This window comes from Neltuma alba, unplaced genomic scaffold, assembly GCF_004799145.2.
Source record: "Neltuma alba isolate B1F8T4 unplaced genomic scaffold, ASM479914v2 tig00010324_pilon, whole genome shotgun sequence".
NCBI classification, from domain to species: domain Eukaryota; kingdom Viridiplantae; phylum Streptophyta; class Magnoliopsida; order Fabales; family Fabaceae; genus Neltuma; species Neltuma alba.
This window is the reverse complement of record NW_021635235.1, coordinates 777,195-796,937: the sequence shown is the minus strand read 5'-3', so window position 1 is coordinate 796,937 and position 19,743 is coordinate 777,195. Positions and strand designations below refer to the sequence as shown.

At 36.9% G+C, this 19,743-nt stretch overlaps 1 protein-coding gene across 1 annotated transcript; it reads right to left on the bottom strand.

Moving 5' to 3' along the window:
• Positions 1–1,680: 1,680 nt before the first annotated feature.
• Positions 1,681–3,355, bottom strand: LOC114755726 (UDP-glycosyltransferase 88F3-like). The gene has a single exon (XM_028944590.1). The coding sequence runs from the start codon at positions 3,263–3,265 to the stop codon at positions 1,796–1,798; it is 1,470 nt and encodes a 489-aa protein (XP_028800423.1). The 5' UTR covers positions 3,266–3,355; the 3' UTR covers positions 1,681–1,795.
• Between the last annotated feature and the right edge of the window lie 16,388 nt (positions 3,356–19,743).

The following is a 19,743-nucleotide window of genomic DNA, read 5'->3' as shown; positions in this document are numbered from 1 at the left end:
AATCATTTTGGTTTTGAAAGTCTTCAACGTAACCTATTGAAATTCTTAGTGTAGCTTGGTTTGTTCTGGAACAGTTAGAATGCACTTAGAGCGGTTAAAGTCCCAATATTTACTCTTATAGGCAAAGTAGGATGGTTTCAAGAATGTCATCAATAGATGGGTTAAATGGTTAAATTATATTTCAGAGCGAGTTTTGCTGATTTGGTGTGTCATTGGAGCTTATTTATGTGTCTTTAGATTCTTGACTTGCCCAGGTTTGCTTTGCTCAATAGTGCAAAAGATAAGCTTGGAGGAATTTGATAAAGCAATAATTTTATATATTTTATGCCATATTAATATAGTATTTAAATGACAATTTTGAGCTTAAATAAATTTTTAATGCATTTATTTGCTTAATTGACTAATTTTGGGAACTGTCATAAAATTAAGCGGAAATCTTGAGGTAAAAATATGAATATTATAGTTTTCAATTTATTCCCATTTTTCGGAAAGTTAATTTCTGGAGGGTTTAACATAGAAATTGCAAAAGGTATTTGGAAATTTTTTTAATTTAAATTGGATTGTCGTATCTTTTATCTTTCTCCTAATATATAGCTAATAGCTTCATTATTTTTGTAATTTCTTGCCTTACGTTTTTATGCATCTCTAATAATTAATTTTGACACGGATATTATATTATATTAGAATAGAATGTTTCACATTAATTTTACTCTTAATTTTATTTTTCATGTATACCCAACACCTTAATCTTTTTAGTGATATAACTATACCCATAATTTTTAGACAAACAAGCTAGGAAAAAGAGGAAATGAGATTTGGAGGGGTAAATAAATATTTTCTTATTTAGATTATAAATAAAGATACGAGAAAAAGAAAAGTGAAAAAAAAAAAAACCAAATGCGCGAGTGTCATGTGTTTTGTTTTGGGAAAGAAAATGCTTTATTTAGGTTAGAAAAAGAATCTTTCCACTTCCTTTTTGTTTTATTTTCATCAACTTCAATTCTCATCAAGATTGTAATTTGAATGATTCAAATTTCATATTATACACAATAATTTTATAAAGTACTTTTATTAATATTTTAAATTATCATGGATAAAATTTAGTAATTTAATTTTATTTACTTTTTTAAAAATTTAATATTTTTTTTCATAATTTTATAAAATATAAAATTTGAACTGTTCAGATATAATGATTCAGATGGGACCTGCTGGAAGAAGGATGGAGGGGGAGAGGAAGTGAAAAAACCTCTCGCCCATTCTATGCTTGCCTTCATCCTCCTACGTTCATGGCCTTCTCGAAGTGGTCTATTTTCCAATGCCATCGCGACCTCCCCACTCATTCATTCGTTTTATATATAATTTCATAAACCTATTTTAAGAAATAATCAGAATAAGACATTGTATTTAATATTAGAGCAATACCTCAAGATTTAGGACCCGAGGAGCATCAACTACTAATTAACATTTCTGCAATAAAGCTTATTCAGACTCGAATTTTTTATAAGAGTTATCATACAATTTTTACCCTAATCTTTTTAATAGTGTAATTTTGATCCTGATATTTTTAAGACAATTTTAATCCAAAAATTAGAGACAAAATTGAAAAAAAAAAAGGAGTAAAATTACACCTGAAAATAGAATCAACACAAAATTGCACTACTTAAAGATTAGGGATAAAAATGCACATGAAAAATAAGATTAGGGTCAGAATTATAATTTTACCTTTTATATAATATAGTGCTTATCTTCATCTACAATAAGGAAAAAAAAAAGGAATAGTAAAAAAAAAAAGGTATCAGTGACCATTTTTTTTCCACGTTTCAACTAGGTTGTTCAACCATTTAGTTGACGAACCAAAGGTTCCTCTTGCAGATACAGCCAAATTTCTCATCTTCAAGCATCTCTCTCTCATCTCTCTGCCTTTTTCCGATTCCATCAGTTCTCTCACTTTCTTCTCCAAATTGTCGCCTTTTACAAACTCATCTCCATCTCTGTGCTCCAACCCCATAGCCATCTTCATGTCTTCCACCAGCAAATTCCTATTCATGTGCTGCTCGGCGTACAGAGGCCACGCAATCATCGGAACTCCGGCCACCACCGCCTCCAGCACCGAGTTCCAACCACAGTGAGTCACAAACCCGCCGACGGATTCTCTGCTCAATACTTCAACTTGTGGGGCCCACGACCTCACCACCACACCTCTATCTTGTGTTCTCTCCATGAACCCACTCGGCAAAATCGATTCCAAATCGAACTCCCTCGTTGTGTCCTCCGTCTGCTTCATTCTCTCATCAATGGGTGGCCTCTTCACGACCCACAAGAATCTCTGCCCACTCCTTTCAAGTCCATTAGCGATCTCCTTCATTTGTTCTATTGACATCGAGCCACGGCTTCCAAAACACAAGTAAACCACGCTTCGGCTCGGCTGCTTCTCAAGCCACAACAAACAGTTCTGATGTTTTCCACGATCTTGTTCTCCTTCTCCTTCTCCTTCTCCTTCGTTGCGATATTTAGGCTCTGCAATTAGAGGACCGATGTAGTAAACAGGAGGCGCTTGCTTTGGATCCGGAAAGCACGCGCCTTCTGCTATAGCCTTAACGGCTATGGGCTCTAGCTCTTGAAACGTATTGACAATAATACCACTTGCTTTAGGAAGATGGGAACAGAAATATAAGAAGTCCCAGTAAGCTGGGTCGTCTCTGTCAAGCAGTGGTTCCACCACTTCAAAGGCCTTAAGTGGCGGGTTAGCAGGAAAGTGAAGATCTATGGAGAGATCCTTGAAGCTCTTCGTAGTTTGCTCGTGAATCTTCGGAAAGTAACAGAAAGCGGAAAGGATGGCGGCTCCGGAGGTGAAGAAGTAGTAAACAGGAATTCCAAGAGAAGAACCTATATTCATTGCTGATGTACAGAACAGATCGATGACGAAAGCTCGAACATTGGAAGATTGCGAGATGACCTTGAGGGCTGAAGCGACATTGGTTTCGTTGAGCCGAATGAATTCAAAGGCGGTTGCGGCAGGGCTGCGAGGAGTGGGGGCCGATTCGACGGCGAGGAAAGGGAACCGGCGGAAGGAGATGGAGGGGTAGGACTGAGAGATGCGACGGATGTAAGAATCGAGGGAGGGTTTATCCAGAAAGCCGGTGGTAAGGAGGATGGTGATGGAGAAAGAGTGGGAATGGTGAAGGAGAAGGAGCTTGCCAAGCTCAGCCATGGAGATTATGTGGCCTATTCCTGGAGCTGGATAGAGGACTATGGTTTGTTCCATGCTTGGGAGATAGAGATCACCGTCACCGATAAGGAGAGATGGATTTTTCGGCCACAGGAGAGGTGAGAAAGTCGAGATCTATATAGAAAGACAAAACGGTGCGTTTCTTGTGAGAAAATTGAAATTGAATGTCAAGTAATGACTCGTAGCTAGGGAGTGTCGATTCATGGCGTGGGATTCACAAGGTTGAATTCTGGTGGCCTCAGAATTCGGATGAAAAACGGTCCATTACTTGGCTGATAATTTGTCCCTTCAAGCAAAGTTCCCATTAATTTGTACCCAAAAAATAGAAAAAGAGGGGAAGTACAAGAGAACGCGACGGTTGTATTTAATGGAAAGAAAATTAATAATCTGTCTTTCAAAGCAGTGAAATCCCATTAATTCCCAAAAAGAAAATTATAGAAAGATAATAATATCTTATAAAAAAGTACAAACGGAAGGATAATAAAGTAAATGATAATATTATCCCTTCATTAAAAAAATAATTATGCCTTTTTCTTTTTTTTTCAAGACATAAGGTGTGCTAGAATAATAGCTATTAGTAATAATTTTTTATAAAAACAAATAAACTTAGTTATCAATTGTTAAAAACTTAAAGCAACAATATATTTTTTTAAAATAATTCACTTTGTTTTTCATTACAATTATTCACATAATAAAAATCACCACAATTGTCTACCCAAACTCCATTGCCATGGCTAAGTCTAAAGGAGGCAATATTGCAAAATTCCATGATACCCACGTCAATACTAAACTAGATAGAAGAATTATTCGCAGGAACAAGTCAGGAGACTGTTATATTTAATTTGCATGGTCCAAATTTAGAATTTTTAATAAATTTTTTTTTTGAGAAAAATAATAGCCAAAAAATTCTATACCCATTAAAATAATTAGTTTAAATAAATAAAAATAAAAAAGAAATTAAATTATATTTAGAGTGAGATCAAATCATGATATCCAGATTTACCCCTTGTCTGGATTGAGAGAAAATTAGGAAGGGGAGAAAACTAAAGAGAAAAACAGGAGGAGAAATAAATTTTCTTCTACTTAGATAGGACAGAAAATGTGAGAAGAAGGAAAAGTGTGGGAGAAAATAAGGTAGGCATCATGTTTCATTTTCTGTCCAAATTTTCTCTCAATATACAAAGAGATTTGGGGAGGAAAATAAGATTTTCATGACTGCTCCTCCTCTCGCACATTCTTGAGTTCTTCCTTTACATATTTAATTTTTTAAAATATTAAAAAAATTATTTTTCTTTTTAATTTTATCTTACAACAATATTTTTATTTAATGATGTGGTTTTACAATATAATAATATGAAAATATATAAACCAAATAACTTGATTTTAAATTAATTGATGATGCTAATGTTAGTATAATTTTCCTATTGCAATATTTGTGATGTAATTTTGAATATGATATATTTTAATAAGGATAGTTTAAACATTTAGGCATTTGCTTGTTTTCTTTACTCTCTATTTTCTCCCCTCTATCCAAGCAAGAGGAATGATAATATTTTCTTTATAGTTCTTCTTTCTCTCCATTTTCTCTCCTCCCATTTTCCTTCCTTTGAACTTTTCTTCCCATTCAAGCAGAACATTAATGAACTTGTGTTGATCACTTGGATGAGCACCTAAAGTCATTCCCTATTTGCATGGTCATATTTGCGCGAAATCAGTTTTTTTTTTTTTTATTAGTCCGTCTAATATCGAGAACACATAAACAATATGAGGGCGATATTTCCCTCATGCTCAACCCAGATGTTGTGTGACAACATATGGGACTTTAAATGGATAGATTGTAAAGAAGCACCTATTTTAATGTAATTTTTGAATAATCATAATATCTTGCTAGATAGTACTTGTGACTTGTATGTTAAAGTGAAGTTTGTTCATTGCTAAACTATACAAATATGCAAGGTCAGATTCGGAAATACGTTAACACGAATTAAAATATTCAATCTTGAATATTTATATGGACATGTACCTTTAGAGAGTTTCCTATTAGTAGGGTCTCCTACTCTTAATTTTGACCCCAAAAAATACTACCTCCAGTCGTAAATATAAAAATATAAGAGTTAATTAAAATTCAATTTGGTATAAAAATCCAACCCATTTTATTTTTCATATTTATTTATTTTTTCTCAAAATAGTCCCCATGATAATTAAACATGTTAGAAGGTTTTGATTCTAATACACATAATTAATAAGAACAATTTAGGAAAGACAATTGTTACGCAGCAGAGAGGAGAGAGAGTGAGAAAAGCACATGTACATTATTCTTTAGCCGAACGTAGAGATTACAACTACGGGATATTTATAAGCTAATAAACCTTCACTAATACTCAATCAGTTATGCAAGTTGTTACTAGAATGAGACACATGCTAAAACTAATCCAACTGACTCATAACATTTATGCACCCTAAGAAACATTCTTGTCCACAAGGATGACGTTGGATGGCTAGGTAGTACCATCAAACGTAGGAAATTGCTGTTTGAGGAAGTAAAGATCCTCTCAAGTAGCATCTTTAAGTCTGTTATGCTTCCAATGGACCAAAACTAGAGTAACAGGCAATGCGCCATGCTTAACAAGCTTGCGACCAAGGATAGATTTAGGTTCCAGTGAAAATTGGCCCTCCTTATTTGTCGTCAACTGTGAAGTTGTAACCGGAATTCCCTGACTAACATATTTTTTTCAATAGGGAAATGTGAAATACTAGATGTACCCTTGTTTCAAGAGGGAGTTTACGCTCATAACCCAATCCATTTAAGGACTTCAAATGGTCCAAAATACCAAGCTACAAGTTTATGCAAGGCAGAATTATTAAGCAGGTCTGTACAAAAGGCATTAAGCTTAAGATAAACCATATCTCCCACTATAAATTCCATTTTAGTACGACGCTTATTGACTTGCTGGATCATGCTGTGCTAGGCTTTCAAGAGTCGGTCTTTTAACATCTAAATAGTAGTTTCTCATGATGTGCAAAGTCGATCAATAAGATCATTTAATGAATCCCCTAGCATATAAGGAAGATGAACTGGTGGAGGAATACCATAAATTGCTTCAAATGGAGTCATGCTTATAGAAGAGTGGTGAGTAGTGTTGTACCATAATTATACCAAGGAAAGCCAATAAACCCATTGCTTTGGAAAGTCACCAGTCAAGTAACATTCAAACCAGTAGTTTATGACCTTAGTATGACCACCTGACTGCGAATGATAGGATGAGGAGTAATTCAACCTAACACCATAGAGCTGAAAGAGTTCCTTCCATGATTTTCCACAAAAATGAGGATCACGATTAGTCATAATGGACTTAGGAAACCCATAAAGCTTTGCAATATTATCAAGAAAAAGACAGGTTATATCTGCTGCTGAAAATGGATGCTTAAGTGGCATGAAATTAGCAGCTTTACTAAGTTTGACAACAACTTCTAGAATGGTTATTTTAGAATATGATGAAGGCCAGCCACTAATAAAATCCATAGAAAGCTCAGTCCATACATGACCTAAAAGTGGTAAAGGTTTTAATAACCCAGGGGAAGCTATATGCTCATATTTAAAATGTTGGCAAGTAGAGCAAGATTGAATGAATTCCCTTACATCACATTGCATTCCTTTCCAGTAAAAGACAGAGACAAACCATTTATAAGTAGCAGTAGGGCAAGAATGTTTACCCATAAGATCTACATGAAAGAAGGAAAGCAACTCATGATGTAATAAATGATTAATACCCACTACTAATTTCCCATTCCTCTTCAATAATTGTTGCTGCCACCTATACTTAGGATGAGAGTTAGAATCTAGCACCAAGTCTTTAATTAGTTATTGCACATGATCATCAACAAGCCATGTTTACTTTACCTTAATATGCAATTCAGTTGTAAGAGCTGATATTGCGGCTAATGAAACATCAAATTGGCATGAAAGGGCATTCGCAGCCCTATTTCCTTTCCCTTAGTGTATTAAATCTCATAAGTTAGTCCTAAAGTTTATTGAGCCACTTAAACAATTTTGTTAACAGTGACTTCTGTTCCAACAAATGTTTCAAGGGTGAATGATCTATCTTGAAAGTAAAAATAGAGCAAACCAAATAAGATTACTATTGTTGTGCAAAAAATATTATTGCATAAGTTCATGTTCATAAGCAGAAAGTGATTGTTTTAGAGGACTAAGAGGTCTATTAGTAAAAGTAATTAGATGGCCTTCTTGTATAAGAACATCAATGATAGAACCCAATCTTTAGATGATTTTCTCAAGTATTTTCTGATATTTTGCAACAATTTTACCCTTATTATGCGTGCATTTATATCCATTTGATTATATTGAGTCATGCATTACATTTTGCTGTTTAAGGGGTAAAATAGGATTATTTTTCTCTTCTAAATTTTAATTGCCTTGATTTGTAATCAGTTAGTCTTTACAAAGTTCTTGGTTGTGATTTTCAGGCAATTGGAGAAGGACCCAAAAGTCATAATAGAGTATGGATGGAGCCAAAATGTTACAAGGACCAAGACACACAAGTTGGGAGTGTTCTGCCTCTCCAGGTCGTGACATGGAACACTCAGGTCATGACCTGGATGCCATTTTATTGAAGCCACGTGTTTTGGATCTGAGTAGAGATGCAAGCTCTCTGTCTTCCTAGGTCGTGACAATAAGCCTCTCAGGTCGTGACCTGACTCCCCTGAGTCGTGACCTTACAGTCCTAAGGTTGTGACTTGAGTGCGTTAAGTGAAGCTGTGCATTTTGGAATAGGTTTCTGAGCTTTTATATCTAAGGAGGGTAGCCACCATGAAAGAGAACTCTCCCATTCTGCAGATTTGCACAAGGTTGAGCCACCATCATCTCCTCTCTAGTGTCCATTGATCCTACACCCAAAACTTCCATTTTTCTCCATTTTCTCATCATTTTTCTGCATTTCTGAACCGATCAAACCACTCCAACACCCTTCTTCTCCATTTTTCCAACCTTATTTTTAGCTTTAACTATGGCTACTCATTCCTGGAGCGATTGTGATTGGTTTAAAAGCATGAGAGGCTAAACCCTTAGCCTCTTGGTGATAGAAGACAAAGCTTAAGCTCAAGGACTTAATTGAGGAGTTTTCTTTCTATAGTCTAAATCATTGTTTAATACTGTGTTGAATTTTTCTAGATTTAGGAACTTTCTTCACTTGTATCAAACTTGGTTTATGATTGTAAATCTTGTGTTTAGACTATTCTATTGTATTTGGATTGGATGATGTTAATGTTGATTAATCTATTTTAATATTTCAGTTTGAATCCTTGTGTTCAGTTTGATTATCAGTGATAATTGTTGATTAATTTGAGTACTTGGTATTCTGTGGCTGTCGATTGACATTCAGAGGGCATTTGCATCATTTATTCATTTACACTCTAAGTGGTTTTCAGCAGTTTCTTAAGAGGTGTTAATTAACTTTGGTTAAAGTGAGTTTTCATTAATTAAGACATTGGATCCAAGTGATTACTTGGGGTTTTTTTCCAGACTTAGAGGTTTTCCAAACTTCCAATCATTCTAAAGAGCAGTGATAGCTGAGCTTTCATCATCAAGAGACTATCTAACCATAATTCCCTTTTAATCCAAAACATTTCTTCATTCATTCAAAATACCAAAAATAGTTAATTTTATGCACTTTGCATTTGTTGCACCACTTTTAAAACAACTAAAACCCCCTTTTTACAATGTTTTTGAAACCCAATTTAGACTTCCAATAACAAGCTCATCAAGAAGAACAACTGGTTGCATCCTATACTGCATTTTATATGGTGCAACTCGCTTTCTTGACAATCCGGAAGGCAACAGTCTGGCACATTGATCAATGGCACCGTTGCTGGGGAGCCATTGAATTGGTTCCCTAGTAATTGGTTTCTTCACCATTGTGATTTGGGTCGATTCTCGTAGAGTTTTAGTTTTTGAAGTTAAATCTTGCATTTCATGGCATCAAAAATTTTGAGAAATAGAACCAAATATCTTGTTTTTTATACAGTTACATTTGCATTTTTGCATAGCATTTTGCATTTTATTCTAGCTTGATCCCGAGTGTTTTAGCCAATTGCTTGAGATTTTTACCTCTGTGCATAGTTGTTCAACATCTGGTTGAAGTACTTGGTATTTTTCTTCAAAGATTTTGCGAAAATAGCTCTCTGTGACCGTGAGTCGCGACCTCACATATTTGGTGTCGCGACCTAAGTGGTTGAGTTGCGACCTGACTTGTGGCTTGTCGCAACCTCGACCTGCTATTATCCAGTGTTGCTCTCGGTCTGTTTAAGTCGTGACCTGGGATTTTGCAAGTTGCGACCTTGACTTCTTTTTCTTTCAAGGTTGCTCTCTGTTCAGTTGAGTTGCGACCTAAAATTTTTCAAGTCGCAACCTGATCTGGTTTTTCACTAAAAATCTTTCTGAGTGTCCAGACTTACTCTTTTTGCATAACTTTACTTTCTGCACATACTTTGAGAGTGTATAGCACTTCATACACCTCAAACTCACTGAGCATTACTTGAAATCATTGAGTTTGCCTCAATTTTGAACTACACACTTGATAAATACACAGTTTTGAACTTACGTCTTTCTTGAACTCTATTTGTGCTTGATTTCTTGAGTAATTGTGCATGCCTAAAGTACGTAGAGGTAGGAGAGGTAGACCTACCACATCTTGTAGCCCACCTATTTTACGAGACCTAGCCCATTCATCTAGTGAAAGTGAGGAAGTAGAAGAAGAAATTATGGCTGAAGTACCTCCTCGTGGTCTAAATGGTGGGAATGGGAATGGTAAACAAAATAAACCTAATAATGGTGGTAATGAGGGACAAGGAGAAAATAATAGTTAAAATAGGATTAATAAACAACCTAGGGGTAGAACCATTAAGGAATTAACTTAATCTGATGGGAACTTTGAACCTATGCCTACTACTTTTCCTACCTTCAATGTAGATTTTGAAATTAAAGGTCAATTGATTCACTCATTGCCTAAGTTCCATGGTCTTACAGGAGAAAACCCATACTTGCTCCTCCACACTCTTTATATGCAATGTTTGTCCATGAAGGCAGTAGGAGCCAGTATTGATGATGTCATGTGGAAGGTTTTTTACTTATCTTTGGAAGGCAAAGCTAAAGAATGGTACATGAACCTACCACTCTATGTGGACAATTCTTATGAGTCATGAACCAGTTTGAAGAAAGCATTTTTGGATAAATACTTCCCCTCCACAAAGATTTCAGCAGCCCGCAAGGAAATTTCAGCAGCTAAGCAAAAGCCATTTGAGACATTCTTTGAATTTTGGAGTCGCTTTCAAGAGATGCTTACTCAGTGCCCCAACCATCAGATTCTTAAGGAGCACTTGGTGCAATATTTCTACAATGGGTTGTCAACATATGATGCACAAGTTTTGGATGCCGCTGCTAATGGATTTGTGGAAAATATGGAACTAAGGGCTGCATGGGAGTTAATAAGGACCTTTGCTCTTAATAGACAACATGTGAGCGCAAGAGATTTAAGAAACCATAAATCTGAAAGAGACCCCCTCTTGGTCAAGTTAGCACAAGACATGTCTAAAGTTGCCAATACTGTTGAGAGTCTCCATTCCAACAAGACTCAATCCCTTGCATTAGTAGCTACAAGTTGTGAATTTTGTAGTTCACCAATGCATACTATTGCTAATTGCCCTGGGCCAGTTGAAGAAGTAAATGCCATGTACCAAGGAAGAGAAGGGCAATATCAGAAAAAGGACCCCTACTCAAACACCTACAACCCCGGTTAGAGAGATCATCCAAAGATCAAATGGGGTGGGGGAGCAAATAGACCAAACCAGTTCCAAGGCAATCAGTTCTACAATCCTGGGGCTTCCTCAAGCACATATCTAGATCCTTCAAGAGCAGTGGTAACAACTTTACCTAACACCATGGCATCTCAACCACCACCAAGAAGTGATGACACTTCTCAACTTTCAAAAAGCAAGGCTGCTCAGATGACAAACATAGAGGGGCGAATGAAGGAAAGTGATGACAAGTTTGTTTCCATAACCACCATATTGCAAGGGATGTAGAAAGATAATTTAGATGTTCATAAGAAACCGGAAAAGCTCACTCTAAAGAACACTGATATCACTAGTCATTTGACCCAATTGTCTAATGCGGTCAATGACATACAAGCTAAAAGTGGGGGCAACATTCCTTCCAATACAGTGATCAATCCAAAAGGGGCTCAACGCCATAACTCTAAGAAGTGGTAAAAATGTCCACTTTAAAAGTGAAAAAGTAGACAAGGATGATTATGCATAAGAGGTAGAGAGTCCTCTACTTTCCCTAATGAGACTTGGCAAGTCTGAGAGCTCCAAAGAAGAAGCGCTCATGATGAAGGCAAGTGCACACATTGAACTAGAAGAGAAGTCAATTCAAGCACAAGAAGAAGCATCTTAAGTAGCTGTGCTAGAAAATGAGAGCACTATAGAGAGTTTGACTCCTAAAGACAAGCAAAAGGAGGACAAGCCAGAGACTAGCAACTAAGGAGCCTCTAAGCCAGTAGGTAAGGAGGTATGTGCTAAAGATCTTCCTTTTCCCAAAGCCTATTTCTCTGGTAAGAAAAAGTTTGATGCTGAGTTTGCTACTGATGCTTACACATTGTTTAACAAACTAGAAATCAATGTGCCTATAATTCAATTCTTAAGAGTGAATCCTAAACACTTTAAATTACTTAAGGAACTGTGTAATGACAAGTAGAGGTTTAGGCCCCTTGGGAGAATTTAGGTGAGTGCTAATGTGTCATCCTTATTCAAAGCTGAACTACCAGTTAAGTGCCAAGATCCTGGGTCTTATACCATCCCTTGCACCGTACGAAAGGTTTACATTAAGGGAGCATTGTTAGATCTAGGTACTGCCATAAACGTCATGCTTTGGTCGGTTTATTTGGCTCTAGGGATTAATGGGATCAAAGACACAAGTGTAGTACTCCAATTAGTAGATAAGTCTATCAAGTATACCAAGGGAATCATAGAAGACATTTTAGTCCAAGTCAAGGATCTAGTATTCCTTGTTGATTTCTATGTTTTAGATATGTCAAATGAACTTGCAAATGAAAGCTTTGATTTTGGGAAGACCTTTCTTGCAAACTTCCAAGACTATCATAAGCATGAAACATTGCTATATAACAATGGAAATAGGAGACCATGTTGTAACTTTTAATATGAAAGAAGCCATGCATTATCCTTTTGACAATTCTGCATTTATGGGTTTAAATGCTATTGATTTAGCTGTTGAGCAAGCTAGGGATGAGCATGAGCTACATATGCATGATAGTTATGACATGAGTTCACCTAAGTTGATTGATTCTTCTGCTGCATCATCACATGAATCTTATGAGCTTGATTCATCTTTGAGTACATATGATGAGTATTTCAATTCCCTCTCTTCTGTCTATTCATTTTCCAGTTCTTGTGGAGATGAGGTGCCATGCATTAATTCTCTAGAAATTGATAGCATGCTTTTCATTTCTCAAGACTTTTCTTTTCCATCAAATTTTGATTCCATTTCTGCATTTACAACTGACATTGGCCCTGGAAGGAGTTTGTTAGTTAATGATGCAGATTTTCAAGAAGTGGTGAGTGCTGAGACTGGAGTAAAATGCGAGGATATGAGCCTTTGTGACATGAGGTCATGACCTAAGGATTCTCAAGTCACGACCCTATACCAGGATTGTGACGAAGGTGGCCTTTGTCAAATGAGTCGCGACCTGACAGTTTGCGAGTCGCGACTTCAACTTAAGCATTCCAAGAGGGTAGCTTCTGTGATGTGAGGTCGTGACCTGGGCATATGAGGTCGTAACCTGATTCAACTATTTCACTTGCTGAACTTCATACTTCAATTGCTCTACCACCTCATGTCTTGAAGACTTTGGTTAAAGGGCCAATACTTTCTGATTCAATTGCTACTCATGCACATTCTAAAATTACACCCTATACTTTACAATTTTTGAATGATCTAATCTCTAATAATGATTTAGGTATAGAGGTGGACCAACCTAAGGTTGTTGCTTCTATAGACCAACTCGAGCTTTGTACAACATCTAATAGAACTGAAGCAAGCATAGTCAATGTAAGTGAAGCTGGCGAATGCATCTCGAAAGGGTCTACAAAGGGGAGTTTCTCTAACTCTATTGATTTTCCTACTCTAATTCCCTCTGTTGTTCAACCCCCGACTTTGGAACTAAAAGATTTACCTCCCAACCTCAAGTATGCTTATCTTGAGCCTGAGAATAAATTGCCTGTCATTATTTCTAGTTCTTTAACTGAGCATGAAGAGACTATTTTAATGGGAGTTCTTAGAAGAAATAGGGAGGCATTAGGTTGGCAATTAGCTGACATTAAGGGAATTAACTCTACTGTTTGTACCCATAGGATTTTACTAACTAAAGATTCCAAGCTAATTAAACAAAGCCAAAGGAGATTGAATCCTTTAATTTCTGATGTGGTTAGGAAAGAAGTAGACAAACTTTTAAGAGCTGGAATCATATACGCTATTTCTGATAGCGAGTGGGTGTCACCGGTACAAGTTGTGCCAAAGAAGAGTGGAATCATAGTAGTTAAAAATGAGAATAATGAACTTATCCTAACTAGGGTGCAAAACTCATGGAGAGTTTGTATTGACTATAGGAAGCTGAATGATGCCACTGGGAAAGACCATTTTCCCTTACTTTTATTGATCAAATGCTTGAACGGTTAGCGAGGAAGAGTCATTACTGTTTTCCTAGATGGATATTCTGGATATTTCCAAATTCCTATTGACCCTAGAGACCAAGACAAGACCACATTCACTTGTCCCTTTGGAACTTATGCTTACAAAAGAATGCCTTTTGGTCTTTACAATGCTCCTAGCACATTCCAATGCTGTATGCTATCCATTTTTGTTGAATTTATTGAAAAATGCATGGATGTGTTCATGGATGATTTTACTGTTTATGGAAATTCTTTTGAAGACTGCTTGAAAAGTCTTGACCAAATTCTAGCACAGTGCATTGAGAAAAAGCTGGTTTTGAATTATGAAAAATGTCATTTCATGGTTAATCAAGGCATCGTGCTAGGTCATTTAATCTCTAAAAAAGGAACTGAGGTAGATAAAGCCAAGGTAGAGGTGATATCTTCTTTGCCCTACCCAACTAGCTTGAAAGAGTTGAGGTCCTTTTTAGGACATGTGGCATTTTATAGAAGGTTCATCAAGGATTTTAGTAAAATTGCTTTACCTCTTTCCAAACTGCTGTAAAAAGATATTGAGTTTCAATTTGACCATGCATGTGAGCTTGCTTTTGATGAATTGAGGAATAGGCTAGTTACTCCTCCTATTTTGACTTCTCCCAACTGGGATTTGCCTTTCGAGATTTCTTGTGATACTTCGAACTTGAGTGTGGGGGCAATGTTGGGTCAAAGGGAGAATTCTGTTTCGAAAGTGATTGCTTATGCCTCTAAAACTCTAGATACAGCTCAAAAAAACTATACCACTACTGAGAAGGAATTGTTTGCAATTGTTTTTACACTTGATAAGTTTAGACCATACCTAATAAATTCCAAAGTGGTTTGTTTACAGATCAAGCAGTAGTAAAATACCTTTTCCACAAACAATCGTAGCCGAGGCTCTTGAGGTGGATGTTATTACTTCAAGAATTTGCTTTACTTCAAGAATTTTCCACAAACAATCTGAGCAGACTACCTTTAGAAACCAAGGGAGTACTTGATTCTGATATTATCTATGATTCATTCCCTGACCAATCTCTATGTGCATTGTCTATTTCTCAAACATGGTTTGCTCACCTAGTTAACTATATTGCTACTGGTCTAATCCCTTCTCACTTGACCACTTTTTAGGTTCAAAAGCTTAGGAGCGAAGCTTCCTATTATATATGGGACCCACTGCACTTATGGAGGTTATGTTCTGATCAAGTGATTAGATGATGTATTCCGGAGGTAGAGGCTTGAGCCATTTTGGAGGCTTGCCATGATATCTTATGTGGGTGGCACTTTAGTGCTAGAAAAATAGCTAGGAAGGTTTTAGATGCAGGATTTTACTGGCCCTCCTTACTTAGAGACGCATTCACTTTTTGTAAGGCATGTGATAAATGCCAACGGTTTGGGGAGGTTAGTAGAAGGAACGAAATGCCACAGCACCCTATTTTGTTCTGTGAGATCTTCAATGCTTGGGGGATAGATTTTATGGGCCCCTTTCCACCTTCCCATGGTTAGACCTACATTCTCCTAGCTGTAGACTACCTCTCTAGGTGAATAGAAGCCATTGCCACATGTAAAGATGATGCATCTAAGGTTTCTAAATTTCCGAAGTCCACTATCTTCAGTAGATTTGGGGTACCTAAAGTACTAATCATTGATTAGGGAACCCACTTCTGTAACATGTTACTCAATAACTTGTTGGCAAAGTATGGGGTTTCCCACAGAGTGTCCACCCCTTATCATCCTCAAACCAATGGTCTGGCTGAAGTATCAAATCAAGAGATCAAATGCATCTTGGAACGGATTGTCAAGCCCTCCAACAAAGACTGGAGTTTACGACTAGATGATGCACTGTGGACCTACTGCACCACCCACAAGACCCTAATCGGTATGTCTTTGTATCGGATCATCTATGGTGAGGCCTGTCACCTTTCGGTGGAGCTGGAGCATCGATCATATTAGGCGGTAAAGAGCTACAATACCAATTTGGAGGAGGCTGGCATGAACCGACTCCTTCAAATTCAAAAACTTGAAGAAATGGGGTTAAAAGCCTACAACAGCTCAGACATCTACAAGCAGAAAACCAAGCTTGTCCATGATGCCAACATCTTAAGAAAGAAGTTCAAGGAGGGTGATAAGGTGTTGAGGTATCAAGCTTGATTCAAATTCAAGAAGGGAAAGTTCAAGACAAGCTGGGATGGACCCTACGTTGTGATGAAAGTGCATAACTTCGGGATGATAGAGCTCAAGGAGGAGGCCACAGGTAAAATGTTTCAGTGCAATAGGCATCTCCTCAAGCTCTCCGAAGAGCCCGCACTGCCTTCTTAAGGCCAGGTTGTCCCTTTCCTTTACTTCTACTATTCACATGAACTTACTTGTGCTTAAATTACCTAGGTGTGACTTTTAGAAACTGTGAAAGCGACGCCCTCAGTAGGAGTAGTTTTAAATTCTGTTGTTTTGTTTGTTTTTAATAATCTCCCTAGCCTTGAGTTTGATGTGATTGTATTTGTGCTTCTGTTCTATCACCACCACACACCTCTTTACAATCTTGAGTTTACCCACCTTTGTGCTTAGTCTTTCCCTCTCTCTAGAAGAGTGACGTGTTGTGCTTCAGTCTTGAACTAAACTTCACAACTTCCACCTTTGTTGTTTTGTATTTTGGCTTTGTGCTTTGGTGTGATTGTGTACCATATTGCATACATTGCTTGGAGTGTGGGGGAGGGAGTTCTTAATAGTTGGTTTTGTGTTTTGGGCTTTAGGTTTTGTAGTTCAAGAGTTTTGTTTTGAATTGTTAAAAATTTGAGGATGGATTGCTGAGTTGGGATGTTATGGTAGGCATTTTTGGTAAGTGATTTTGGTTTAGGGACTTAAATTTGTAATTTTTCAGGGTCTAGAGTGTTAGAGCCTCTTTGTGCACTCAGGTTGTGACCTCGCTGTTTTCATGTCACGACCTGGGGGTTAGTCTGAATTTGGGAGCTCTCTGTGTGTTTAAGTTGTGACTTCAATATATATGGTCGTGACTTGGGAAGAAACTGGGTAAAGGCTCTCTGTGAGTTTAGGTCGCAACCTTGCTGTTTTTAGGTCATGACATGGAATCTTTTGAAACCCTAAAATCTTTTTCTGGCTCATAAAGTCGCGACCTCATATACCTCAGGTCGCGACTTGACATGAAAAGTCAGGATTTTTCTGTGAGTTCACCTCTTTACCCCCACTTATTTCCACCCTAGTTACTATTTTGCCCTTGAACCTACCCTGAATTCAAGTTCCATTCATTCCAAACTTAAAAACCCTAAACCTTCTTTTGTAAAACCACTTAACTCCCTCCCTTTGGGTCATTTTCCACATCCCGCCTCCCTGCATTCAACTCTTCTCCCACGGCTGGAAATCTGAAGTCGCGACTCTCCATGTTAAAGCCTTCAACAGTCACAGCTTTTCAAATTCCCTCCAAAGTCGCAACCACTCAGCCTCTTTGTAACAGTTTGCTCCTTCCTCAACCATTCAGTTGCTCTATTCTTCTGTTTCTGCAATTTCTGAGCGCCTTCACTCTGAGATTCTCCTCCTGCAATGTGAAATCAAGCCTCCTCTCCATCTTTGAGTTCAGTTCTTCCATCCTTCCACTCTCTCCATCTTCCCTCTTCGTTTTCAGTTTTTCTGTTCTTTCCTAGTTTATTTTTCTGTGTTTTGTTTTAGTGGTAGTTAGTGTTGTTTTGCTAGGGCCTTGATTTTGATTGAGTGGAGTATTGCTAGACATTGAAAATATTGTTTAACTGATTTTCGGACTGCTTGGGACTGCATTTTCTGAAAAAGATTTGGCTTTTGAGTAAACTGGTTTGTGCTACATTTTCTAAAATTTCTAGGTTCAGGTCATGACCTTGCTAGTTCTTGAAATCTAAATTATCCCTCTGTTTATTCTAGTCATGACCTCACTATTTTCAGGTCGCGACCTCGATGTTTTCTGAAATTTTAAAATGTTCCTCTATCTCCTCAAGTTGCGACCTCACTATCTTCAAGTTGCGACCTGAGTTCACAAAGGAGGTTTTGAACCTTTGATTCACTCCTGCTGTTTCCATACTGCTTTTTCTTAATGGATTTTCAATTTTCCATATTGAGGATTTTAAAGAAATAGGTTTTGACAATGGACAATTACGAATACTTGGGTTTTCTCATGATTTTCCTAATGGTTTTAAAATGCAAATGTCCCATTTCAAAAATTTCAACTATTTTGCTTAAGGGAGTCTGGCTGTCACACCTTACTATCGGATTCACTTAGAATTTAATTAAAATCATTTTAGACCACATTGGATGGTCTTGGGCTCAAAAATACATGGAAAAATGCTGATTTTCGGATTTTTACTGTTCATCAAGTAAAAATCCAGTTTTTCTGGCCCAACTTAAAAAATTCATAACTTATTCCACAAAAATCTAATTGGGGTGGTTCAAAATTATATTTAAAGTTCTGTAAGTCCTCTTTCAAGGAAAAATAATCTCATGATCCATTTCCATATGAAAAAGCGTCAGGTTTTTGTGAAATGCAACACTGTCTATTTGCCAAAAACCCTTTTTCCCAGATTCTGACCTTTAATTTTGAAAAATCATTAAAATTCGTATACTTGGTTATTTTTAACATATTAGCTATCAAAGTGAAGCTCAAGATGCTATCTGTAATCATACCAAATTTCATGATGAAACGAATCCGGGAGCATAATCAAAAAGTCATGTGAACATGGCAGTGTCAGTGTGCTTACAACACTGTTAGCTTAATATATACATAACCAAAAAGGGGTCCACGAATTTTATGGCAAAACACCATACTTTAGCCTCCAATCTGCAACTTGCTCATAGTAGTTTCAGGCCCTAAAATGTTAGATTATATGTGGAGGATGAGATTTTAAGAAATCCCAGTAGCAAGACCAATCAACCAAACATCAATATGCATCATTATAAAGCATTTCAGCATTAGCTATCATAGGAGAACTAATCTTTTATAAATAGGCAACCTCAACATGCAAGGCCATGGCAACAAATGCAAGGAGCAACCATATCACAACATCATAGTTCAACCATATAATAGCAAGCATACATGTCATAAATAACAATGCAAAGTTAATATTAATGGCTAATTAGATCCCACTACCTTAATCCAATGCTTTTTGTTTTTCTTGTTGTTCATTCTTGCTTCCACAAGTGCCAAATCCTAACATGGAAATCCACAAAAAGGGTAGCAAGAATTATCAACCATTCCTCATAAAATCAATAGCATAATTCAAGTAACTCCTAAGCCCCTTAAAGCTTCCATCTTTGTTCTTGAATTTTTAGAGTTGGTTTCCTAAACTCTAAAAATTTCCTCTTGACTCAACCCCACATGATTTTTCATGTAGATTCCAAATATCTACTTGGATTTAACAAAATAAATTTTCCTCTTCCAGTTTCAGCTTGGTCGAACCCTTAGGGTTTAAAACCCAAAAATTACAACTTTGATTCTATGGCTTCTAACACTTGTTCTTTAGGTTTACCCTACACTATTCTTTATTTTGAACACAATGGAAGCCTCAAAACTTTGAAAAACACATCCTAGGTTTCAGATCTTGCTTTGGCCTAAAATAACACTTAAGGAAATAACCATGAAAAATGCTTCAAAACCAACTATAATAACACTTAAGGAAATAATCATTTGCCTACTTAGTCTTGCATTTTCCCTTTAATTAACTTAATGACAATTGAAATTAATTTAAAAAGTCAAGATCCTCTCC

Excerpts from the sequence above, each read along its gene's own strand:
- LOC114755726 (XM_028944590.1), bottom strand. The coding sequence starts at position 3,265 with ATGGAACAAACCATAGTCCTCTATCCAGCTCCAGGAATAGGCCACATA.